At 40.0% G+C, this 26,616-nt stretch overlaps 2 protein-coding genes across 3 annotated transcripts; one reads left to right on the plus strand and one right to left on the minus strand.

The window, feature by feature from the left end:
• The first annotated feature begins 2,446 nt into the window (after nt 1–2,446).
• Nucleotides 2,447–21,299, plus strand: cdhr2 (cadherin related family member 2). The gene is made up of 31 exons (XM_046031724.1): nt 2,447–2,516; nt 4,163–4,228; nt 4,338–4,397; nt 4,530–4,669; nt 4,767–4,820; nt 4,909–4,998; nt 5,352–5,441; nt 5,535–5,657; nt 6,409–6,555; nt 6,812–6,887; nt 6,980–7,089; nt 8,685–8,897; nt 9,040–9,189; nt 9,325–9,486; nt 9,574–9,635; nt 9,749–9,992; nt 12,643–12,882; nt 12,994–13,063; nt 13,136–13,720; nt 13,863–13,934; nt 15,432–15,481; nt 15,584–15,735; nt 16,177–16,273; nt 16,355–16,443; nt 16,575–16,646; nt 16,973–17,108; nt 18,118–18,239; nt 18,431–18,544; nt 18,620–18,703; nt 19,040–19,097; nt 20,072–21,299. Exons 1-31 carry the CDS (start codon nt 2,507–2,509, stop codon nt 20,222–20,224), a joined length of 3,891 nt encoding a protein of 1,296 aa, XP_045887680.1. The 5' UTR covers nt 2,447–2,506; the 3' UTR covers nt 20,225–21,299.
• Nucleotides 20,920–25,088, minus strand: LOC123958387 (G protein-regulated inducer of neurite outgrowth 3). Of its 2 annotated transcripts, none has more exons than XM_046031725.1 (2): nt 24,918–25,088; nt 20,920–24,437 (listed from the first exon to the last, which is right to left on the minus strand). In XM_046031725.1, exon 2 carries the CDS (start codon nt 24,410–24,412, stop codon nt 22,211–22,213), a length of 2,202 nt encoding a protein of 733 aa, XP_045887681.1. In that variant the 5' UTR covers nt 24,413–24,437; nt 24,918–25,088; the 3' UTR covers nt 20,920–22,210. The 2 variants fall into 2 exon arrangements, with proteins under 2 accessions (XP_045887681.1, XP_045887682.1); XM_046031726.1 differs by having other exon boundaries at nt 24,986–25,084.
• Nucleotides 25,089–26,616: the final 1,528 nt, after the last annotated feature.

Raw genomic sequence — 26,616 nt, forward strand, 5'->3', positions numbered from 1 at the left:
GTTTGATTTTATTACTGTATTATTGTGTTATTGTATTATTGTGTAAGTAAGCACATCGTGAGTATTGTACAATCCAGAGTCAAATTCCTCGTATGTGTACACATACCTGGCAAATAAAGTTGATTCTGATTATGGCCCTGTTTGCAAGTGCCACACTGTAAGTCTGTAGATGAACAATATATGATATATACAGATTGATACAAGCAAGACATCCTTTGATTTCCACACCTGCTCAAAGCCATTAGTGTGCATCATTCAAGCCAATCTGAACGAAATGTCATTCCCCTTTCGTACCAAGGTGCATAAACAATGCAAGAATAAACACTCAACATACTACAGACAGAGCAACATGTGAAACTTTAGGCTATATTTTTCATTTATTCACTCTGTAGTTTGGGTTTCATTTATAGTGAGTCTTGTGTATGTCTCTTCTTTTTACTGTGTGGTGACCTCATTTAATGATGTCTTTACAAGAAATCAGTTAGGTCAACCTGACTTAACCGATTTAGATCGTAAATCAGTGTACTACACTTTTTGGTTATTTAGTTATTTACATTTTACAGTCACGTTTTGGTATTAAAACAATCAGGTATACAAATCATGTACACTGAGACACAATTATTTCCCCCCAAAAAAGCCAGAAATTACAAAATATCTAAATACTAATGAAGTGAATAAAACAACACAAAACAAACATAATGCCTATAGAAATACTGGAATTCCAACCCCACCCTAACCCTAAACAATTAGGCAATAAATAAGGAAAGTGGGAAGAAGGGAGGTTATGTTAGATATTATAAATGTCATTTTTTCTTTTCTATTTTTTTATTTACCAGTGACAATGCACATTAATCAGCATTTCAGTTTGCCCATCAATGTAAATATGCCTATCTAATGAGCTAATTTTCATCTGTAGTCTCTGGGCAGACACGGTAACTATCAACACATGTGTGACACCTTTGAACATCCTGATGGATTGGCACATCCATCCACATTAACCGTTTTTTAATCATTTCTGAATTCAGGTGCCAGTGTGCATCATTACTTATCAGGACTTATTTTATGATCTTGTCTATGAGGAAAGACAACACCCTGACTGACCATGGAAACATTCAGTCATTCACATTATATTCCTTTTTTAAACTTTGGTATCTGTTTACTGGAATTGCTTTGGCAGTGTATAATATTCCCTCCCATGTATATATTTATTGCCCAGTCAGGAGTGGCAGTGTTGTGTTCAATACTGTTAGTCATAAACCAAAGTCTAATTGGATTAGACTTTAGGTGCACATTTCTAGCATGTCTGTCATCCATACCCAGATAGATAAGTATGTGAATGATAAATTGCATGTGGTTTATTAGCATGTATCTTTGGTCCCATATTCTGTTCAACTAACTGAAAGCTTGTCATCACAAACATGAGCTTCATATATCATGTATCATATATCACTACTCATCAATTTGACCTACACTGATACTTCTTGTGACATTTGACACATTACAGGACAATTCAACAAATTAGCTATTATAAAGACCTACATTTTTCAGTAGTTCTTTAATCATTTTTTAATTTCAAAAGAGCAAATCATTTATAAAAAGGCTCTTATCTTTCTTAAGTAGCCTACAGTTAGCATAAGAGCTGAATATTTTACAGTGAGTCCCAAGTACCTTTATGCTATATATATATATATATATAGTTTTTTTTTTACTGCAGAAGTAATCACTTTTGTGGTATCAAAAGGGATTCTTTCAAATTCCAAAGAACCCTGTTGAACTAAATAACAACCGTTTGTTTGGAACACAATCAACATTTACTGTAGACCCTTTTCAGGCCGTGCTTTTGTTTTGAGGCAAATGTCTGATCATGAACGTTGGTACAAGTGAAGATAATCCTTTGTGTGATCCCTTTTAATTAGGAGGGCAGGCCGAAAGGGGGTCTTATTGGGAAGAGCTCATTAGTGAGGTACATGGGTCTGTGCTTTCTGAAAAACGCCTCGGTCCACTGATTGGTTCTGATGAGACACGTTTTAGAAAGGCCCCTGGCCACATCTTTCCACATTTTCTTAATGGAAGCAAAGAGACTGCTGTTATTGCCGTGACAACAGAGGCACCTAATCAAATAAAAGAGCAGTCCGAATGCTCACGGGATCTGGCATGGACACTGGTGACCCAGGATGGCACGATGCCATGTATTTATGGTGATAGAGCTGGCCAGCCAATGATGGGGAGAGGAGTTTGCCTGGCCCTGTCTCTTATTACTACCCAGGCTTCCATAATGTACCCAAGTGTGAGAGCAAACAACAGGTGGATATTCTGAAATTTGCGGAGTTGATGCATATGCGTTTTTTTTTAACAAACGTACACAGGGAGGAGGTTTAGTGCTGTGTTATTGGCTGTGTGTTTCTTGCATGTGTTAATCATTTATATTTACAACTATGAGAAGATAATCACTAGGAGGAACAGCCAAAGGTCTCATCTAGACAGTTAAGGAGAAGCTCCTCTGTGAATGTCATCCGGTAAGACTGCTGTATTTTAAGTTGGATTTACATTTTTAAAGAGTAATCGTGATCTTTTTAGTTATATGGCATGGTGAATTTTGTTGTTTTCTCATTATAGTATGTGTGCTTAAATGCGCTGATGTTGAATAAATAGGAAATATGTGCTGGTGTTTTCAATCTGACATGGTCAAAGTATCTTGTATTATGCTGTTTAAATGTAGGATCATTTAGAGCTTATACTCGTCTTTTGATAGATACAAATTAAAATGAAACTATTCTCAGAAGCAGGGAGATACTTCAGAGTGATGAATCCTCTGAAACAGTTCTCATATTTATTATGAACTGATAAATGCTCATTTCTTTTGTCTTTACACCAAGTAGAAAGTCTAAGATAGCTTTAATCATTCATACAAAGATTCATTAACATAAATGCGGGGTTCCTTAAATCCTTGAAGGGGACAAGAATTACAGACTGATTTATGAAAGCAAAAATGCGGGTCTCCGTCTAATTACCTCTTCTTTACCTCTTAATAATATCAAAGAGGAAATCACAGGGCAGAAAGCTGGCGCTGCTCTCTCCATAATGAAACTTTCCAACATGTTATGGCACTTCGCTCAGTGATGTCACAGCAGGCGGTGGTGGTGAAACCACCTGCTATGATGTTGTTCATTTGGGTGCGGCCATATGCAATAAATTTCAACCCATAAAAATAATGACAAGAGCATTTTTTTCCCTCTGTGATTCCCTCCACGTAACTTCAAGTTGTTCTGTCCAGCTGCTAAACTGAATACATCTGGTTACGTCATACATGTTAGTAATATCACTTTCTATAACTCTGATCACATATTGTAGATAAGTGACTACAGAATGCCAAGAAAAGTTGTCACAATGTGACGTCTTCAGATTGCTTGTTTTGTCCAACCAAAGTCCAAAACCAAAAATATTCAACTTACAATGATAGAACTCAGAGAAAAGCAGCAAAGCCTCACATTTGAGAAGTTGGAACTAGAGTTTATCATCATTTTAACGGATTGCCTGGATGTCTGTTAGTTGTAGACCGGTCCACCACTTTGGGCCAGATATTAATACTATATCTGACTCATTTATTCACTATTGAAAGGATTCAACAACTTTGATTGCCTTGACAATTTGCTCGGACATTAATGGTTCCCAGAGGAATTCCAAGCACTTCAATGATCACCTGACGTTTTCCTCTAGGACCACCATGAGGTTGACCTTTCTGGTTTATTGTGAAATGTTGACTATTGGATAGACTGCCCTGAAATTTGGTACAAGCATTCATGGTCCCCAGATGATGAATTGTAAAAATCAGGTCACATTTGCAATACTTACGATATTCCCATCATTCACCGCAGTACTTTGTGTTTAGAGCTAGTTAGCAAATGTTAGCATGCTAACACACTAAACTAAGTCAGTGGACATGGTAAACATGCTAAACTTAGCATTTTAGCATGCTGACATTAGCATTTAGCTCAAATGTATACGTACAACCCCACAGGAATCTTATGGTCTTGTTGCTTGATTATTGACTATTAATTGATTTTTAATATAGCTGCCAGCTACATTTTGTGTTGATTGACTACGGTAATTGACTAATTGTATTGGCTCAACTTATTAGATTCCTTTTTCTTTTCATTTACAGACATGGAGGGGATGACAGGAAGTGTGTTGTTGTTGTGCCTGTTGTGCCTTATCAGCCTAACTAATGGTAAGTGTTCAGTTAATTTGATTGGGATTTTGTCATTATGTCTTTAAATCACTACGTAACATTCTACTTAATAATAATATGCTGTGTGTTTTAATGTGTGTTTCTACAGCAAATACCAGTCCTATAATCCTCAATGTTATTGAAAGTGTATGTGAAGACATCCCCATAGGTATATACGTTTGTGTGTGTGTGTGTGTGTGTGTGTGTGTGAAATATTGTAAACTGTTTTTATTTCACTTGTGACATTATACCTCAAGAAATGATAAACAAATGTATAAATGTTCCTCTGATGTCTTCATAGGTGCCGTTGCGTTTACTATAAATGCAACAGATGCAGAAAATGACCCATTGACTTATTCACTCAGTGGGCCAAATGCAGCATACTTCAAAGTTGACAGCAACACTGGGAGCGTATCAGTCATTAGGGAACTAGATAGAGAGGTATGGTGTGGTAGAAGAAGAGACCCTTCAGTTGTCAACAGTTTCATTTTGATTCTGTGTGTATGTGTTTTATCAATTTATTTTATTTTCATTCTAGGGGGGTGGTGATGTAATGACGGTTGGAGTTGCTGTCTCTGATGGTCTCAATGATGTAAGTGACATTTCAGTTGGTGTTAATTATCCATTTCATATCCTTTTGCTCATTATATTCATACAGCACATCATGCAATGTCTTTCAGGTGAAAAAAACGTTAACCATACTATTAGCAGATGCCAACGACAACAGACCCATATTTCAGGAGTCTTCATATGATGTTGAGATCCGAGAGGTAAGACAAACATATACAAATTAATCATTGTCTTAACCTATTTGTTTATCAGCTTCTCTACTCCAGGAAGTTATGTTAGTATATATAATGCAGTGGTTCTCAAACTTTTTCTGTCACTTCAGCTTTTAAAAGCCTAATAAAGTTCAAACTCCCTGGCTCCGCCAAAAGTGGATTTCATTTTAATCAATCTTTAACAACACAGCAATAAAACAAAATATTCAGGTTAACGAAATAGCTATGCCCGCCCCCCAGTTTGAGAACCACTGATATAATGTCAGCTATGTACTCCAAGCCTCTGTGTTTAATTTCCTGTTTTTTATTTCTTTTGTTTTTATCTCCATCCGCATCATCAGAATACCAATGTAGGGACGTCTCTGTTTAGGGTGCAGGCCAACGATTTAGACACTGGAAATGCCGGTGTTATTCACTACAGCATTGATGAAGTAAGCTTTCTTTGTAAATCATGTAATTGATCAATATTATATTCTGATCTTCCATAAACTTTATTGAAGCATCATTTACACTGTATTTTCCAGGTTTCTCCAAATGAAGGATTCAGTCTGTTCAGCATTGTAAGCATAACTGGTGAAGTCAGACTTAGTGGACGTCTGAATTATACTGCATTGAACACTTTCTACCGGCTGAAGATTAACGCAACTGTAAGTATTATTCTTCAAGATGAGTTTGGCCGTTAATGACACTGAAAAAGAACAGTGATTAAGGAAAAATGGAACTTGTAGCAATGCATCCCTTGAAATTTAAAGATGTTAATCATCAGTTCAAGCAGTCCTGAATATAATCTCAAGGTTCCACTAGTTCATGATTTTGGGAAATGTGCCTATTTGTTTTCTTGCCTAGAGTTGGATGAGAAGATCGATGCTACTCTCATCTGTCTGTGCGCTGAACATGAAGCAATATCGAGCACCCTGTTAGCTTTGCTTAACATAAAGACTGGAAACAGAGGCAAAGCAAGCCCAGATTACTACTCTAGTACATAATCCCTATAAAACCACAATGTGTACCGGTAGTTCTTTGTTGTTTGTATTAATTAAAATCATGAGATAGTGTGTGAGTGAGCTTTAGAGCTTTAGAGTTTTTTCCTTTGGACATGGCCAGGCTAGTGGTTCCCCTCTGCTTCCAGTCTTTATGCTAAGCAAAGATAACTGTTTCCTGACTCTAGCGTCATAATAAACAGACAGATATGCCAAATAACACTTAAATGTCATAATTTATCACGTAATCAGTTATCAAACCACTAAATGTGTAGATAGATTTCCCTGATTACTTTAAAATGTTTGATTTTTAATTATCACTTTACTACTCTGTAATTATTACTGTGGTAAACAAAATTCTCTGGTACAAGTGGCATTTGATTTTTTTATTTCAATGTGCTTGTGTGTCCCACAACAGGATGGTGGAGGTCGATGTTATTATAAAGAAAACAAATTCTTCTCAAGCGTTGTTTTTTCCTTCATTACGGTTGTTGACGTCCCAGACCTTGACCCACTGTTCATTGGGCTTCCCTACGTCGGGAGAGTCGCGGAGAATTCTACTTTAGTGAGTGCTGATAGATTTTATTGAAGGTGCTGCATTGGGTAATGTGCCCAATTAGATTGATGATATGTAAATGTGTATATATATATATAATGTATATGTGCTACATACATGTTCTTGTGAGAGCCCAGGTTTTAAAGTATATTTTTGTCCATTTTGCGTGACAAAGCTGCTGCAAATCGTGGTGTGATGTGACACAAATCTACAGGCAGTTAAACAGCTTCTTCTGGTTTCAGAAAATACTTTTTTTCTTTGCCAGGGCATGTCTGTGTTTAAAGTGACTGCCATAGACCAGGACACAGGAGTCAATGATGTTGTCATTTATAGTATTGAAGGTGAGCCTCATCAGTTTAATTTAAAACACTAGCACAAATTACACTGAGTGAGAACGACATGTATTTGTTTTCCCCCCCTCTTTGTTTGACAGATTCCACGCCAGGTGGCTTGTTTCAAATCTCAAGAGATGATGGCATCATATCTGTACGGTCACCAATTGACAGAGAAGATATTGGTGACATTGTTACCCTGACTGTAAAGGTAAAGTTTGATTAAGTAGTCAATTTCCTTTCTCTTTTTACATTTTCCATCACTTTAGTTTAAGATAAGATAAGATCAGCCTTTGTCTCACAGGTGAGAAATTTCAACATTACAGCTGCAAGTGGATAGCATTGAATAAAGTAAAGTGATAAGTGACATAGTCTCCAGGATAAGCACGCCAACATGCATATCTTCTCTTGCACTGTTTTATTTTTGTGTTATTATTATTTGTTTTATAATTGTAAAAATATAGTTTCTTTTTAATTTTAGTATTGTATAATTTATTTTTTATTTTTGATATTGTTAGTATGATGTTTAAAACAGATAAAAACAAATTATAATATTAAACAATGCAAAGTGACATTGTGCATAGATTTTCCCTCAGTCTCTGAGTTGTGGTTACTGCTTACGCTTAACAGAGTTTAACACTTATGTACCACTGCAAAAAACTTGTTCCAGCACATAACTCCCTGTAAAAAGAGTGTTTTTATGTGTGTGTATGGATTAAACCAATGAGACATGACATGTTAATAAGGTAGCTTTAGATAGGCTGGTACACAGATCTTAATCATATTTCCCAAAATGTTGAGCTGTTCTTCTAATCAGTTTTGCCAAACCTTCACTGTTCTTTGTCCATTCCTTTAAGGCACATAGGCACAGAAGATTGGATTACAACAAGGCGTGATGTTTTTTCCTGAACCTAACTTGTAATAACGTTATGCTAGAAACACCAGCCTTCTCTCAATCTGCACATAAACAACAAACCAAAAAAAGATGCCTGCTACAGTCTGTGAAATGTAACCAAAAATAAGGGGTGATTTTACACAATCATGTACTGACGTTTCTGCCCTTGTTTTCACCCCAAGAACCTTAAAACATTTAAATAAAAAAACAAGGAAATACAATTTCATACAAGTAGTCCCAATGATCAGTTATTTGTTACCGTTGTTTGGCTTGATGCAATGTGTTGTCTGAGGGGTGTAGTTAGGGCTGGGCGATATGGCCAAAAAAGTTATCTCGATGAAAAAATTTCATACCATTAGATATCGATAATTATCACAATAAATGTCAAATCATTATTTCTTTTAGTTTACAGGCCGATTTTTGCTCCTGAGTTAAAATTTTTGAAAACCAGATGGTTAATTGTGGGGTTAAACTATTCTTTATGGTCAGAACGTGGCAAACACTGGATGCCAAGCAATGGATCACATCACAAATCTAAGGTAGAACATTCAAAACAATTTTGATAAAATAGTTTTTTCTAAAAATATGATTAGTAAATATTTTTTCAGTCCCTTTTCCTCAACAAAATGAACATCTTAATAGAAAAATTAAGTGTTAATTCATTTGATTTAATTCATCAACATTTATTGGCAATATATTGAACATTTGTTATAATGTTACAGGAAAATTATATTGTGATTATTATTGTTTTATTGCCCAGCCCTAGGTGTAGCCCATAGACGCAAAACTGAACTTTAATTCAAGAAAAATTACACCAAGTCTTCCCGAGTTTTGAGAACCTTATTTCATGGAGAACATTTATTCTGGCAAATGTATAGACAGTGAAATTATTATTTTTTGTTTTATTTTAGGCAACGGAGTCTAAGACAAACATCCACGGCATCTATGCCAGCACCACAGCAAGTGTACAGATCAACATCATCGACATCAATGACAACAAGCCGGAGTTTTATAAGTGTGGAGACGAGCTCTCCTGTGTGAAGGCGACTCACTTCACGGGAGAAGTCTTTGAACACTCGTTGGGGACTGTTCCCATCAACATGACGGTCAAAGATCTGGATAAGGTAAAGAAAAAAAATCAGGAGGAGGAGAGAGGACAGTCTTCAACTAAAAGATGAGGTTTTCCTGTAATGTGTGTATAATAAGTGTCCAATTCCAAGTAACATTAATGATAAAGCATGAACCATTTTTGTTGGCTTTTCACAGATTTCCACTACTGTACTAACCCTGAAGGGAGCATACAAGGATGTGTTTTCTGTGGAACCCCAATCTACCATGTCGGACAGCATCGTTCAGCTTCTGGTCAAACAGCCCCAAGCACTGGATTATGAATTAAAACAGGAAATGGTTCTTGAAGTAAGAAAAGTGTCATGGCCATGAGTCACAGACCATGAGTCTGTGATTATAATATTAGTGACATCCTTTATCTTTTGGTTGTCATAGATTAATGGCATTTTACCAGTCTAAAGTGTTTCCTGTGCTGTGGTGTAGGTGATTGCCACAGATCAAGAAAAACCCAGCTTCCAGTCCACTGCTACAGTTACAATTAAGATCAAGGACATCAATGACAACAGCCCTGTTTTTCCAAAGGACACCTATAAGCTGAAGGTTCCTGAGCACTCTCCTGCTGGGACAGAAGTGGCAGTCATTACTGTAAGTCCTTTTTTGTCTGGATTCATGCTCAGTTTGAGCTTGCTTGTATAAAACTCTTGAATCAGAGGAGTTATCTTTTCTTCCCAGGCGGAGGATCCTGACACAATGGATCAAGGCAACCTCACCTACAGACTTCTTCCAGACAGCATGTATGTCTACACTTGAACCAGTTATTCTGGTTATTTGAACACATCCACCGTCTAGCTTTTGCCGTCATGCTATCTGAGACGACACAGCTGAACAGTTTTTATCTGTGTTTCAGACTACCATATTTTGACGTGGAGCCACATACGGGCAAAATTTATGTGAAAAACAAAACTCTGGTGGATCGCGAGGTCAGATCTCTGTTTTCAGCAACTCTGCAGGCCAAGGACACGGACGAAAAGCCCGGCACCACAGTACTGGAGATTACTCTAACTGACATAAACGACCAGCCTCCAGTCATGAGCAGGGACTCTTACCGGGAGTTTGTTAATGAGGGTGGACAGCTTGAACTTAAGATAGAGGTAACTGTGAGAGAGCAATATGACAACAGTAAATATTTCCGTCTCATATTTGTTGATGCTGTACTTGAAAGGATTTTTGATTTCTGTATCAGTAAATAGTTATAGCACCTAAATTCAACAGGTTTTGTGTTAATGGAAAATGAAAACACTTTGTGTTTTAACTTGGGTAAATAGAAACAGTATAAGTTACAGAAAGCAATTTGAAAGTCAAAACTATGGACTAATTTTTGTTATTCTAGGGATGGAACACCTCTGTCCACCACTGATGTAGCACTTCAAGAACATTGTCAAACTGGATGGTTTAAAAATCAAAATCGTGGAAGCAGAACGAAGGTTACGATATGGTAACCCTAGTTCTATAAGCACAGGCTCCGCCCTCTACTGGACTCTATGGGTACTACCTCCTCCAATCACACGCATGCACTTGCCCACTGAAATTTTATCGTGCACGTAGCCGACCAATAGGATGTCGTTACCGATATGTGCGTGACGCATAAATAGCAGTGTCCCTACTGCCTCAGCATCCGACCGCCTCTTCAGCAGACGGCGTCAGAGCGGCCGGGCTCATTGGTAGAGGGCTCCGCGAGATCCCGAGAAGGAGCCCGACATATCCAAGAGATAGAAACGCACAAACGGGCACAGTAAGGGCCAAGATGCCATAGTGCAGATCTCTTCGACACACACCCCGCTGAAAAAAGGTTCCGTTTCCGACTTCCGAGTGGAATGTGCACGCACCGCCAAGGGTGGGTCTGTTCCCGCCTGTGTACAGGCTTGGGAGATTCACTCACAAAGCCAGCTGGCCAGGCTCTTCTTGGACATGGTTTTAATGACTATCACTGAAAGAGACGAACAGCTGACCAGTGCATTGAATGGGGGCTGTGTGCTCTACATAGGACGTTAGCATAGCACACATGGACACAACAGATGCAATCTCACCTCCCTGCACCCTAAGTGGGGTAGGGGAGTAGAAAGCATCCAGATTTATTGTCCTGGACCTGAACATGCTCCTTATGTTCTTAAAAACAAAGGAGGTGTGTTGTCTCAATCCGGCTGCACTGTGGACACCAAGAACCAGCATGCAGCTGGTGTGGACTGACAGGCACACAGCTCTTAGCTTCTTAGCAGAGGTGAGAGCAAGACGCAGGGCTGTTCGAGAGATAACATTTTCAATGAGGACTGCTCCAGGGGCTCATCAGGTGCAGATATTAGAGCCACCAACACAAGCAGCAAGTCCTACTGAGGCGCAGAGAGACACAACACCGGTCGCTGTCTTCTCACACCCTGCAGAAAGCATATCATGAGGGGGTGGGCGAAGACTGTTCTTTCACCAAACCCCCTGTGACAGGAGAGATAGCTGCAGCGCGACAGCCCCTTCTCCATTAGACCTTGTTTCTGGGCTGTCACGTCGTGGAAGCGGACCATTATGGCCGCGCGAACTTGGTGGTCAAGCTAGCGAAGTGGACACCCGGGCCTCACCCACCCTCTCACTCGGTTCTGACCAGGGCGAGCCGTTAACTTAGCGTCAGTGATCGCAGCGGAGTGTTCGACACGGCTAGCTCAATGGGATGGGGTTGGTAGTGGGGAATTAGCACTTTTAAGAATGTAATGTGTTTCTAATAAACAGTTTAACATTCACAAGCATCACCACAGTGTACACACAAGCAGCACATGCTAGAACAGTGGCTTTGTGAACACAAGGCCGCAGTGTGAACCCTTAGCCTCACCTCAGGAGTTAATGTTAGCTCTTTGATGAGAGGTTAACTTAACTCTTTGAGGAATGTAAATTAACATGTTTTACTGCAAAAAAAAACGGTTTCCACATTCTCAAAAGCCTTACCGTAGTGTACACAAGCAGCACATGTAAAACAATGGCGTCTTGAACCCCAGACGAGGGATTGTGGCAGGGTCAGCAGGCCTCTCTCCCTCCATAACGGTCACTTGGCCAGTCGCTCTCTTCCCCAGCTGCAGGTTAGTGGGCGGGGGCCTGGACATGGGTCACCTCGCCCGGATGCAAAGATAATTTTCTAGAAGTGGCGACTCCATCCCTGGAGGTGGTGAATTCAGTGAGCAGGTGTAGGTGTCATATTCTCTTATTTATCCTATGCATTTGTTTTCCTTGTCAGAGCTTGGTGCTTACATTACCCACAATGCAACTCAACTGCCAACAGTGTGGTCAAAGATTCAGGCTAAACAGATCTGTTTCATTTTCAAACTTTTAGTCTTCTGCCCCAACTGACGTGGACTCAAGTGCCATCACTTGGGGCAATTCACCAGATTTTGCACACTTTGGAGCCACAAAAGTTTTTGCATAACTGTTCGTCCAACATAGTGGCAACCGTTTGGGTAGGGCCCTCTCCTGCTTCAACATGACAATTCACAAATGTGGAAGAAACTGATTAGCCTGCGCAGATCCCTGACCTCACCCCCATTGGGATAAACTCAAACCCCGTTTGTGAGCCAGGCTTTATCACCCAACATCAGTGGTCGACCACACTAAGGCTGCTGTGGCTGACTAGGAGCAAATCCCTGCAGCCAGGCTCTAGCCTTCCCAGAAGAGTGGAAGCTGTTATAGTAGCATATTAATGTTCAACAATTACATATAGGTGACCACATGCTTGACCATTTCTTCTACTGTTTCTCATTTTGACAGGCTTCTGATGCAGATGACCCAGGTACGGAAAACAGCCAGATAGTGTTTGGAATCGTACCAAGCAGGTACAGTGATAACTTCACCATTGACCCCAACACCGGCATGTTAAGAAACAAGGGTGAGCTTGATCGTGAGGCCATAGACCCGAAGCTGGATGGGAGGATCGAGCTCAATATAACAGCAACTGACAAGGGTATTCCCCCATTGTCCAGCATGGTCACAGTCATCATCAATGTAGAGGTAACTCTTCCACAATTTTAGCAAATGATTGGTGCTATGTTCCTACTGATGCTGCCACTCCTGATGAGGATGATGACAGTCATTCTTTGTTTTTGTTTTTATGCATCCCAGGATATCAATGACAACTCACCACAATTTAAAGCCTCTTTTTACAAATTCACTGTTAAAGAAGGAGAAAAAGGTCAGTATTTATTTTTGCAAAGTGTTCATAACTGTGTGGCTGGATTTTAACTTTATTCTCCCATCCAATCAGGTGCATATGTGGGTTCTGTTTACGCAGAGGATTTGGACCAAACAAGCACACATAACCGCATTTCTTTCAGCATCGTTAATGGAAGCTTCGGCAGCTTTATGATTCGCACCTTTGCAGAGGATCGAGGTTACAGGGGAAAAATCAATGTGGACCAAGACATTGAGCTGGACTACGAGAGCACTCTCAAGCAATTCAGACTGCTGGTAGAGGCAGCAGATCTGGAACAGAAGAAAGCTGAAGTGATGGTGCAAGTGAACGTGTTGGATGTGAACGATGAGAGGCCCGAGTTCAAACCGACCAAGCCCGTGACCGTGAAGGAGAACACCAACATCAATGGGGCTGTTGGAAAATTTACAGGGTATGACAAAGATGGAAACCACTCACTGGTCTATGAGGAGGAATCTATCAAATGCAGATGCAACGGCTCTCTGACACCCTGCAGTAACTTTATTCTGGATCCGACGGGGGAAGTCCGACTCAATCTGACCAACCTGGTGGATTATGAACAATGTGACCAGGTGGTGATAGAGGCTCAGGTGGTGGATGAGTACACAGAGAAAGGAGAGAAAAACAGTGTCACAACAGGTCAGTACCGGGTTGAGATTAGAAACAGATTATAAAAGCAAAATAAGAGCATCGAATAAAATCAGTAAAAGCAAGAAATTGTCAAATAAAGACCTACAAACACATCTCACATTACTTGACTTAATTTTCTATATTATTTCAGGACAAATGGTGATCAACATTGAAGACATCAATGACAATGCTCCAGAATTCATTGTGTCCAATTCTGTATTTGGTGAGTTTAAGTCTGAGATTGTATCACACTAAGTATATTTTACCTAAAGTAGCATGTTTGTTTTTTGGCTTGTGACCCTTTAAACTGAAGCCTGCCTACTCATGACCCATCGTCACTGCTCAAATACAGTATGTCTTTGGTTCATGACCAGGTCAACCAAAGACTGTTTTCCCCCACATTTTAATTTGAATAATTAATAATTAATTTTATTTTCCATTAATTATCAAGAGAACCCAATTTGTCCCCCCCCCTCCAGAGCTTTGAACTGTATCACATGGTCTTTATAAGTGAATAGGTTGTGCTCTGTTGACATGCAAGCTCAGTAGCTGTTAGGATTTCATCCACTTTTAATAGAGAAACATCTAAGAAAATATTATAATGTAATATTATAAATAGTGACGTGAAGTAGTGTAGTTATTATTGTTTTTATCTGTAGTAGTAATTAAACACGTCAGAGGAGAATATTTAAATAATGAATAAAAACAAATACTAAAATCATATTTTTATTATTAATATTATTTTAATTATTTTCCATTATTAGTTATTATTTATAAACAGAGTAGAAGAACAATATTGAAATGAATAAACAAAATATTATTATTTCAAAAACAGATGAGAAGAATGTCTAAAGAAATAGATATAATTTTGATGTTTTTTTTCCCCTTGCCCTGTAAGTTGTCTGATGACCCCTCACATCCATCTTGTGACCCCTTGCAAGGGTCCTAACGCAAAGCTTGGAAACCACTGATCTAAAGGGACATTGTCCTACTCAATTTTAAGTTATGTGTTAGGTTCAGCTTACATCCTGACACAATGGGCCTGTACCGTGAAGCAGGATTTGAGCTTATCAAGGTAACTTCGGGGGTTAACCCTGGGTTTTCAGTACCACGACGGTGGTTCACTTCTTACCAGGGTAGATCGCCATGGTAACTTATGCTGAACGGCTAACCTGCTCTGGAGAAGGTTATGTTCCAGATAAGAGATTAACTATAAAAATGCAGCCTACTGACCAATCAGCTCTCTTGGAAAATGACATCACCATCTGTAGGAGACACCACAGACTGTTTGATAGGCTGATTTATGCTTGCTGTGGTGATGTGCAGAAACTCTTGTCTATAGCGATTTAATCGTACAGAGGCTACCATAGGCCTACAGGTTTTTACAGTAACGGCTGGATTGGGAAACCCTGGGTTGACTTACCGAGTTGATAGCCAGCTTCGTGGTACCGCTTATTCCAACTGCGATTGTTAGGGTTAGTTAAGCCAGGTAACTAAAAGATATCCTGGGTAGGTCCTATGTTGAACTCGTTTCGTGGTACAGGCCCCTGGGACAGAATAGAAAATACAAAAAAAATTAAACACAAACACCAACACCCCAGAACTGTGACATTATCAATTTTTTGAGCAAATGTAAAAATTGCAAATATAATTGATTTCATTTTTTCTGTTTTGTCAACATTATACCATTTCATAATGATTTTCTTTCTTTGGATTCTAGTTGTGGTGTCAGAAAGCGCAAGTAAGGGGACATCTGTTGCAGCAGTCACTGTGAGTATGAATGAAAAACAAATAACTCATGGTTTCAGCTCCTTAATGAGATATGTGACATGACACCTAGACATTGTTGCTTGTATCTCTTGCTGCTCTCAGGCTACAGACCGTGACTCTGGAATAAATAGGCAGATTGAGTTTAAAGTAACAACAGTCCAATTTGAAGAAATCAACAATCATATAAGTAACATGAGGACGCTGTTCGAGGCCGTCACCACACAGCAAAAGGACATTTATGTTGGAATTATTCAGTGAGTACATCCATCAGTATCATCCTGCTATGATGCAATCTGCTCTCAACATGTGCTTGGGATTTTCTAACAAGCTTTGGTGTTTACTGCTAAACTCTTAACCACAAAGAAACACAAAACAATTACAAAGTGGTGCAAAAGAACTACAAGAAGATGCAAAGTGACCATAAAGACACATAACAACAACAGAGAAACAAAACAACTACAATGAAACACATAGAGACAACAGAGATGCAAAACAACTATAAAAAGACACAAATCTACGACAAAGAGACACAAGACTGCCATAAAGACACACAAAATGACCTCAATGTCTCTCTTTCAGCCTGGGTGTCTCGGCTCTAGGAGGGATGAGGTGGGGTTATAGATGTCTGTGCCTGGGGGCTTGTTGTCTTGTAATTTGTTTATGGCTGCACTCATAATTTCCTCCACATTCCACAGAACTACAGAGGGGCTTGATATTACACTGAAAGGGAAGTACTTGGTAACAGTATCTGCAACTGACACCGGCGGCCTCTCCACAAGCACTGTGCTGGAGGTGAGTGACTGAAATCCTGCATCTGGATTTTCATTCATGAACTGCAGAGAAACCTGTCTGTTTTTGTATTTTTTTGTGCAGATTTTCACAGTTGATGAGTCCTATAAAGTTGAACTTGAATTTACATCTTCCCAAGCTGATGTTGAAAAAAACCTCAATGAAATCAGAAGGTACAATTCTCCAAGCTATTCTGCGTTTTAGTAAAGTTTGAATCTGATGACAGAGAATTAAAAAATTACATTGTTATTTAGTTAACATTTTAGTTAACACTTGGTATTTTCTCTGATCTCTACATTTCCAGGGCACTTACTGCTGCCACCAAGTCCGCTGTTGAAATCGTTGCCATCAGGTCAGACACTCCTCAAGAATCCAGGCAAGTTCCTTTTCTCTTCACCTCTAAATGTTAATCCCCATACATCAAAATAAATTATACAGTCTGTGAGCGCAGATACAGATAATAAATTATTGGCTGGTGTTGACAAGAACTCCAAAGTAATCTTCACTTACAGACACAGACTGTTGTCCACTAGGTGGAGCCAGTGTTCCTGTAAACAATCATACTGTTGAGAATAAATTATTTGCTGATAATTGTGGACAATAATTGCAGCATCTCAAAGGGATTTTAGATTTAAAACAACTCAAATAGTTAATTTAGGTTCATTATTTTAAATGTGTGACTAAGTTGTATTCTTCTCGCAGGGATCCAGGTAAAACTATTATAGTGGCATATTTTGTCTACTCCAACGGGACTGCTCTTACTTCTAATGAAGTGGAAAAGATGCTCTCTGATCCTAAACATTATCCTGTGCTGGGGCAGCTTGGCCTCGCGAACATTGTAAGTACGAGCAATTTTAGAATTGAACGTTTATTTTCTGAAAGGGTCTCCTCTCTGTCACATATACTTTCTTTTAATTAATTAAAATTAAAGCAGTGTTACATGCCCCTTGTTCATTTTTTTGTAGTTTGCATCATTTCATATCTCACTGCTCTTGTTGCATCATTTTCCACTGTACTGGAAAAGATTTTATTTTATATGGGACACTGAGTCCCTGAAAAACAAGAAGCACAAGAACTGCTACTGTTAACTGCAGCTTTTTTTTATTGTCTTGTTGTATTTGACTTCCATAGACAAACTTCCATATCTTGAAATCACTGATCTAAATGAATTGAAACAATTATGATCATTAGAAGTACTTGCTGTAGGAGGACATCTGTTTCGGTGAGAGATTATTGCAAATATTTAAAATAGCAAGCAGAACTACATACAACATAATGAGCCTTATTGGAAGCTAAAATTAATGATAATATTTTTCAATTTTGCTGCATAGTGATACATTAATTTTACTTGAGAACACTAACAAGAACATTAGTGTTATCACAATAATGATTATACTTAATTTTCCTTCTGGAATTTGTTTAGCTGAACTAATCAGGAGCAAAAGTGCAGCAGGGGAGCTAAATTTGGGGTTTGAAGCCCTAAACACTATAGTGATACGTCATATTTTATTATTATTTTCAAATAATATTTATACAAATTTAATGACAGAAGATTTTGTTGCCTGCGACCCTGTACGCAGGATAAGCGGTTGACGATGGATGGATGGGTGGATGGAATTTGTTATATAGAATAGTTTTTGTTTAAAAAATAATCAAATTGCTCATACACAAATAAAGATACAATAAATTATTTTATTTTACCACTGTATGTCTATTTATTTTACTTGTACTTTAGTGTAATCCACAAATTATACTGTCATTAGACCTGACAACGACAAGTGTAAATCAAACCATATAGATCAACAGACAACTAAATACTAAAGATAGATTTCTTACTTTTGTTTCAGGGGAAGGCTCCTGCGATTGAACAAGACACAGACCCTGTGCAGTACATCCTGCTGGGGATGGTAGGAGGCCTCATCATCATACTGGCCATCCTCACCACCTCCCTATTGTGCACTCGCAGAAAGTAAGAAAGGGGATTTAAAGGGATTAAAGTTAGGTACAGAATTGGACAGGACAATTAACTTTTAACTGCACAGTTTATCCCATCAAAGCCAAACTTCCCATCTTCCAAAGTACCACTGATTAAACACATCCAACAGAGGTGCTGTGTCTGTTTACTAATCAACTAACTAATCAACTCACTTCACACTAAAGCTACAGGAGGAAGCTAAAGGCAGCTAAAGCCATGAACTCTGCATCCATGGTGACTTCTGACAACCAGAAAGGTGGTCCTGTGGTGCCTGGAACCAACAAGTACACCATGGAGGGGTGAGGAGACAACAGCGTTAAAGAGATAAATGATGAAATATAACATATCTCTGACTGCTCATTATTCGCTAACAGGGCTAATCCTGTTCTCAACCTCAACATCGACACAGCCATGGTCCTGGACTTGGATGAGGAGAGCTCAGATGTGGACAAAGTCAGGTAAAGAAAAGCTCTCTGTGACCTCCCCAGCCATCTGTTGTTAGCAGTCATTTGCACGGTCAGCGCAGTTTGACTGGTTGGCGTCCCACAGTGACACACGACCTCTCTCTCCACTCTGTAGCAGGACTGGTTAATAGGCTGGGATAGTTTCCAGGTGAACAGTTTGTCCCAGTGTGCTCACTACAGCATGTTGTGATGGAGACACATTTCAGCTCCCATCCTTGACATGTGAAATTTATTTAAATGAAAAACCTAAACACTGATTTGCAATTGTTAATAGTGCATATGCGGGTTACTGTATATTTTGATCCCTTTGTTTTTCTTTTCCCATTAAAGCCTCAACTCCCTGGACTACAGTGATGACATGACTGAAAGGGATTCACAACCTATCATGGTGAGTTTACATTTTAAAGGTGCCATGTGTAAGAATTTAACAGATCAAAAACATTTAAAAAAAATAACTAACATTTTCTACATAATGTGAAAAAGTAACAGTTCTGACGTCAGGTCAAAGACGTCTGTGTATTGTGTTGCAGAGATATCTTCTGAAGTTAGCATGCTAACCTGCTAGCCCAGGCTCAGGTCTTGTAATACTGGCCTCATTGTGGTTTAAGCTGAGGGAGTTGTATGAGCAGAGAGTTTTGCTGTGTTACACAAGTTCTTTTAGCTTAATTTGTCTATTAAATAAACAAAATGAACTCACATGTCAAGAAATAAAATATTCTTACACCTACTTTCCCTATCAAACAGAAAAATACAACCAAACTCATTCTGAATTCAAGTTTCTCTCTATTGCTGAACTACTTGCCTTGTTAATTCACCTTAAAACACACTTCATTCAAACTCAACAGAAACAAAATAAAACTCATCAAACTGTTGTAACAATCGCTTACTCTGGTTTGGTCAAAATAAACCCTTAATTCACCGAGTTAGATGTGAAAATATTCTGTTGCTGTCCTTCCCGATTGAAGTCTCTCCTGTCTCTGCTGTGTCTCACTGTAAATCACCTTGGTACTGTATTCCCTGTTGTCAAACTGGCCTCTGTTGGTCTCAGAGGCTGTTTGGTCCCTGTTCACTGGGAGGCTGCTGAGCCCGGTTCAGTTGGCCGCTTGCCTGGCTCCCGTTCTGGTGCCCATTCTGGACTCTGTCAGCTTTAAGGACTGCTACGTTAGGGTCACAGCTAACTGAGCTAACTACCTAACTGCAGTCAGCAGCATTTATGACCTGATATGTGAAATGCTATCCCTTATTTTTCTGACTTTGACAGGTGGACAGTAGTCTGAATTCTTACACATTGTACCTTTCCTGTCCATTTTCATTTGTAATTAGAATATGGTCTCATTTCAAAGCTTGTATGCTCCTCATTAGCAGATGATCCGGGAGGAAGAGGAGGAAGAAACTGGGACACCAGAGTACATTGAGCCTCTGGGTGCAGCACTGGCCCAGCGGGGGCAGGAGAAAGGCTCCAAAAATCCTCGGGTGGGTTTCAGTAACCCTGCGTTCAACACTACAGACCTATGATGGAAATGATGTGAAGGGAGAGATGCTGACCAGAAGCCTACGGTGGACTTTTGTTGCTTCTCTGTAATCACCAAAATACCATTTAAACATATTGATGGTTTATGGTTGGATGAAGTCCGCATGTCTTCAAATGGCCTTCTGTTCTGATTAATTGTAATGTATTACTGATATTATACACAAGATTCATGGCACCTAAAGTGATGAATTAGCTTTTTCCAAACATTCAATTCAAGGAAAAACAAGAAGTAAAACCAAAATGGGAGATGTCCAGAAAACAGTATAATGATATCATGGAATTTGGTTTGTTAACAGTTAAAGGAATAGCTTGACATTTTGGGAAATATGTTTATTCACTTGAAGTTCGATACCACTCTCATATGTGTCCAACAAATATGAAGCTATGGCCAGGAGACCATAGCTTAGCTTTAGGATTAAAAACAGCTGGTCTGGCTGTGTTCAAAGCTAACCAACACCTTGTTTGTTTATTCCGTACAAAAATATATAAAACTGTAGATAGACGCAGGCTTCATGTTTAGCCCATGAGAGTGGTTTAAACTTGGCAAGAAAGCAAATAGGTGTACTTCCCAAACTGTCGAACTCCTCTTTTAAAACATAAACCTTATCGAGATAATGAAAAATTGGACAAATGCAGTGGGAAAGCAAACAAAACAATTGTTTGTTGCACATGTGAATCACTTTATTTTTGTTAATATATTAAGCCACAGTTTAAAAACTGTTTGGTTTGAAATAAACTGTATGATAAGGTATGTCAACACACAATGCTAATTTTTGTTTGAAAATCCAAAAAGAGGAAAGAGGATCTAGAGAGGAGAATATTGCATAATGTCAGTGTCTGATTTAAATCCTTATTTATAACTGCACATCAGCCAAAAGGTTTACCCTATTGCATGTTTAATTTGTCAGTGTTTGCGTTGGGTTTGAGATATGAAATAAAACCTCATGCAGTGTGATTTTGTGACTTCGTACAAGTAGCAAATTGAGAAAAAAAATGATTTCACTGTTTACTGACATCTAAATGAATGTATCACAAGTGCAATCTGTGAATAAAATTGACTTCTCCAAATGTGGATTTGATCCCACTTTTATGACATTAATGTATGAACACCAACATCACTGACACCAACAACTTCTGAATTAAAAAACATTTAAAATAGGTTTCATCACATACTTTACAACTGAATGACTGATCATGGCATTAAAATACAGTAAATAGTATTGACTAAAAATACCCTCATATCAGGTGTCATTGCTTTTCTCATATGATCACGATTGTGCTTGCCATCAGTACATTTTTATACTTTTCACAATACGAACAAGTCAAAACATTGTGCCAAATTTAAAAGCAGAATATAAGACAGGCAGGGACTCCTCTCACGCACAGATCAAGGCAACATTTAGATCGATTTTAACTTCATTACTTTCTAAATAAAATGACCTTCAGATTCAGTTAATGACTGACCACGGGGTCATAAATCACGCTCAGAAACTGTCACTCTGCTATCATCTCTCTCAGCTGAAGCTGTGTTAAGCTTGTTAGCAACCAGGAGAAAGGTTACCATGGCTTCATATTGTCATAAAAAAGCAGTTAAAATGAGTCAGCAGACAACTGAATGGTCTGGATGAAAAACGTTAAAGGAGAAACGCTAATGATGATATTGATATATCACCCTTATTCGTCCAAATATGGAAACATGGAACACCAAAAAAAAACAACAACAAAACAACAACCCCATCTTATATGGCTGATTCTCAGTGATCAATGCTCCATGGTAGAAGTTGTTCTATTAAATGCTTTTGTGCTTTTTTTTGTCTTGTGCGAGGCTCTGATTTGCTTCTCACACTTTCAAGACAATGCCGTGCTGAAGTACACCAGTAAATGCACCATATCACTGCCACGTATGTCAGATGTCATGTGATTTTCCAGCACAGATTTTCTTTCTCCAACCAGCTGTTGTTTTTCTTGTGTCACTCAGAGGTATGAGCTTTGGAGCAACAATGCGGCTGCTGCATGTTCTCCATCAGCAGACGGAAGGGATTTCTTCTGCGGCGGCTCACCTCCCCATCTCGCTCGCCACTCTTCCCCACCCTGCCCTTACCGGAACCCCCTCGAGTGGACTCTGTAGAGAGGGGCATGGCTGAGGGGTTGAGCGGAGGAGGGGGAGGCATAGAGGGCTGCCTCTTCTTCACCTGTTTCTCCAGGTGTTTCTGGATGGCTGAGCCCAGCACAGTCACTTCCACCACAGCCCCATACACCTCCCACGTCATCCCCTTTTCATCCCAGCTCACCTCCTGCACCGGCTCCTCACCTTTCTCCTTACAATTTAGTGCATCCTCTTCGGCTGCTTCCACCATATTCTCTTCAGTTTCTTTCTCCTCCTCTTGAACTACTTCCTTTTTGTCCTCCACCACCTGCTCCTTTTTATCCTCTTCTTCCTCCACTATCTTCTCCTCTATGCTGACCTCCTTCCTGATCTCAGGAAAAGTGGTGGTGGTGGGCGTCCTCGGGGTCATGGGTGCTGTTGCGACAGAGCGAAACTCCACCTGCTGACCCACCTGCAGCTCAGCATCTTTAGTCTCTGCACCAACAGCTCCGCACCTCCCGACAGAGCTGGGGAAGTAGAAGGCATGGTCCCCCTCAGGAGGGGTCATGGGGCTGGTAGCCGCAGACTGACACTGCACCACCTCCAGGCTCACCTGTGTGCGGATGTTGTGGCAGCCGAAGGGAGCTGGAGATTCAGGGACAGGAGGCTTTGTCACAGAAAGGTCTCTCAACTCTTCACATGCACCTTTGTTTTCTTTGAAATCTGACTTTTCACATTTCATGTCTGTTGTTACTTCGTTGCAGGCAGAAACAGAGGATTCTTCTGTTTTGTGTTGTGGGGGGTTTGCGTTTAAGGTGTCCTGCATATGATCAGGAGCAACCAATTCTGTGGAGATATTTACCTTTCCATCCTCTCTCTTTACCTCACAGTTGTTTTCTCCTAGTTCCTCATATTCATCTATTTTGACCATCTCCGGCTCTGTGGGATAAAAAGATGACTCGGCCAGCTCTTCCTCTTCCTCCCCATTGTTGCCATGGTGAGTCACCAGGATTGTAATGTCTTGATCCATACTTCCCATCCTCTGCTGCTTACACTGCTGATTACTATCCTCCAGAGTTACTTGTGAATCTCTTAACCCAGCAGCAGTGCAGCTGGCGGAGCTCTCTCGAGATGCATTGGAGCTGAAGCCTTCACTCAGCTCCTTTGATGTGGTAAATTTCAAAGCTCCAGTTATCTCTGACTCAGACTCTGCTGGACTTTTTGTCGTGGTGAAACTCCCTTGTTGTCCTTCACTCTTTTTCACTATCCCCTCCTGCGCCGTCTCTCTCCCGATAAGCTCTGGGAAAGCAGTGGTCGATGGCGTCTTTGGGGTCATGGGGGATGTGGCAACAGAGCAGAACTCCACCTGCTGACCCACCTGCAGCTCAGCGTCTTTGGTGTCAGTACCCATAGCTCCGGATCTCCCGAAAGAGCTGGGAAAGAAGAAAGAATGGCCTGCCTCGGGAGGTGTCATGGGGCTGGTGGCTGCAGAGCGACACTGGACTACCTCCAGGCTGACCTGTGTGTGCATGTGGTTCTGGCCAAAAGGAGCTGGGGTACGTGGATCGGAGGGGACTGGAGTTGGTGGTTCAGGCACCAAGATATTCTCAATTTCTGCCCCTTTTTCTCTTTCATGACACATATTTTTATCCTTAGACGTTCCCCCCTGAATTCCACCATCGCCATCTCCATCACTCAGGAACTTATTAGAGATTGTGATGTTGTTCTGTGTAGCTGTTGTGTTATCACCTTCAGGCTGTTCTGTCAGGGGGATGGTGTCAGTCAGCTCAGAGTCTTTAACTCCTATAGAGTCTGATTGGTCACTGTTGTCACAAAGCCCTTCTGAAAGCACTTGATCTTTGGATATTGGATTCTTGTCTCTCTCTTTGGCGTAGCTGGCATTCATGTGAAGTGTTGGCTGATAGTCCCCATGAGTTGTAGACACTTGACTCGTTTTTATCTGAGGTCCCTCAGGCCCGGCTCTGCCATCTGAGCCGCCTGGACACTCTCCATCTTCACTCTCCGTCTTCTCACAGGGCTTGTGGTCTTCTCTGAGACCTCTAATCTCATCCTTAAGACTTCCCATTTTGTCTCTGCCTTAAATGAAGTACCTGCGGGGCATAACACAGCACTGACACACCATGCAATTTGTAATCAGTAACTTTAACAACAAGGCCTAGCATGAGGGGGGGATTAAAACGAAGGTTTTTTGTGATAAAAATATTCTGTCGTAAGATTCCAATATCAAGTATCCAGGCACTGACATGCAACCAAGTTACATCATTGCTACTATTTGATGGAAATTGATGCTTATTTAGTATAACAGGACACTGCAATCTAGGATATTTATTATTATTAAACTGCATTTTAAATTGCTTTGAACATTTTACTACTGGTGTACTGATCATATCTCACATTTTACCTTTCTTCCCTAAAAATATATCCACATAGTTCATATTCCAGTTCTTTTTGCATCCATAATCACATAAGACTGATGTCATGCACAGGAATCCAGAGCACTTGTCAATTTTTAACTATGAAAACAAACAGGCTGAAACAAATTGTAGTAAAATCATGAGTAACTGACATACCTCAGCAGTCTAAGTCAGACTGAAGTCTCTCCATATCACAAATTTGGGTCAAACATGGCAAATCTCACCGTTGATCGAGACCTGCATCTGTCCGTGTATCTCCCCTGTTGATTGATAGTGAATGCAGCGGCTACAGGTTTGTCTCTAGAAGAATCTATCTTAGGCAGTCCTTGCTCTTTAAGCTGTGGCTGTGTCTATTGAAAAGCTTCACATTTCCAGTTTCCCTGGAAACCACGGTCGGGTTCTGGCAGCGTGTGGTAATGACAAAATCTATGTTCAGCTCTCTGATCATCAGTAAATCATAGTAATTAACTGCAGTTTCTCATAGCAACACAATGGCAACTGCATGCAGAGAGATGAACTTGTGAATTGGTAGACTGGCTTTGCTGGAGACATATTTAGAAGAGTAAAGAGAAGAGAAGAGTTTGACTACGTTCAGTGTGAATAAATCAATATGCAATCAAAAAAGATTTTTAAAAAAGGCACTTCCTCTGAACCAAACTTTGTTTTGTGGAGGCAGATCGCTTTATCTCTATCTCTATCTTGATCTCATTGCAGGACCAGAAAAGTAATGCAAACCCAGGTGTTTTGTCTATGAAATGTGAGTGTTCTGCTGCAGCAATGGAAGTACATGAGTGGGGGTATCAGCTGAAGGAGCCTGGAGGAAGCAGAACTGCAACTCCCACACAAACAAACACCTGTGAAACCACCACGTCTTTTATACTCATTCCACCCACCCTCCCATTCTCTGGAACCTCTGTGATTCTGCTCGCCTCAAGTGATTGTAGAGGATATTATATATATATATATATTTCTCAGATTTTTGAGAATCTTCCCTTTCTCGGTTTTACTGTAGCAGTGGGCTGCATTTGGCCAGAACATTGTGTACTGACAGAAGTATTCTCACAGTTAATTCAAAGGCATCCACCAATCCCCGGCCGCCAGAGAGCACTGTTGCCTAGCAACCACTGTAGTGTGTTGGAGGGAGGCGTGCTGCTGAGGGCCAAGGTAGACAAGCTCTGATCATATTCTCATCAGGAGCCATCGGCCTGCCAAAGGCCATCTTTTCAGCAATGTGTTGGTAATAATGACTGTGGTGATGTGTTGATGAGCTCCAAACAACAGGATGCAGCACAGACAGAGTACTTCTGCAGCTGCTAGCAGTGTTATCTCTACTGTGTGTAGCAGGATATCACATTTTAAAAGCCTGAGAAACAATTTGGTATCTGTTTTTATTTCCCAAAATAGTCACATATAATGAAATTATATAATAAAGCAATAAACATAAATGGAAAAAGGTGAGGGGAGAGTAAAATAAGAAATAAAAAGACTATAAAGATATCTTTTGGAATGTTAGCTTTGGATATATATATAGGTTTCAGGTTTTCTGATGCCAACATTCTTCCATCCGAACATTATCTCTATGGATGGCGAAACAAGTTGACTCCAGTGTTTCAGCTAGAATTGTTCATTTTTTTCAGGGATCACTTGGTGTCCATTTTCTGTCCAAACTCCTTGATGGTGTCCGTGGCCTTGTCCGCAGCTTTTCCTATGGCTGATTGAGTCTGTCTGCCAGCTTCATGAGCAGCTTGAAAGAGTCAGAGTGAAGCAGAAGATAAACATACAGAAAGTGAAAAACAACACAAATCATTAGGCTGAAGAAAGCTTGATTATCAAACTTCTGTTATCAACTCACATG

The sequence above is a fragment of the Micropterus dolomieu genome, linkage group LG19 (genome assembly GCF_021292245.1).
Source record: "Micropterus dolomieu isolate WLL.071019.BEF.003 ecotype Adirondacks linkage group LG19, ASM2129224v1, whole genome shotgun sequence".
In the NCBI taxonomy this organism is placed as follows: Eukaryota; Metazoa; Chordata; class Actinopteri; order Centrarchiformes; family Centrarchidae; genus Micropterus; species Micropterus dolomieu.

Coding starts and splice junctions, on each gene's coding strand:
- LOC123958387 (XM_046031725.1), bottom strand. CDS start 24,412: ATGGGAAGTCTTAAGGATGAGATTAGAGGTCTCAGAGAAGACCACAAG.
- cdhr2 (XM_046031724.1), top strand. Junction 4,821..4,908: donor TCTCTGATGGTCTCAATGAT/GTAAGTGACATT, acceptor AATGTCTTTCAG/GTGAAAAAAACGTTAACCAT. Junction 18,240..18,430: donor CTATTGTGCACTCGCAGAAA/GTAAGAAAGGGG, acceptor TTCACACTAAAG/CTACAGGAGGAAGCTAAAGG.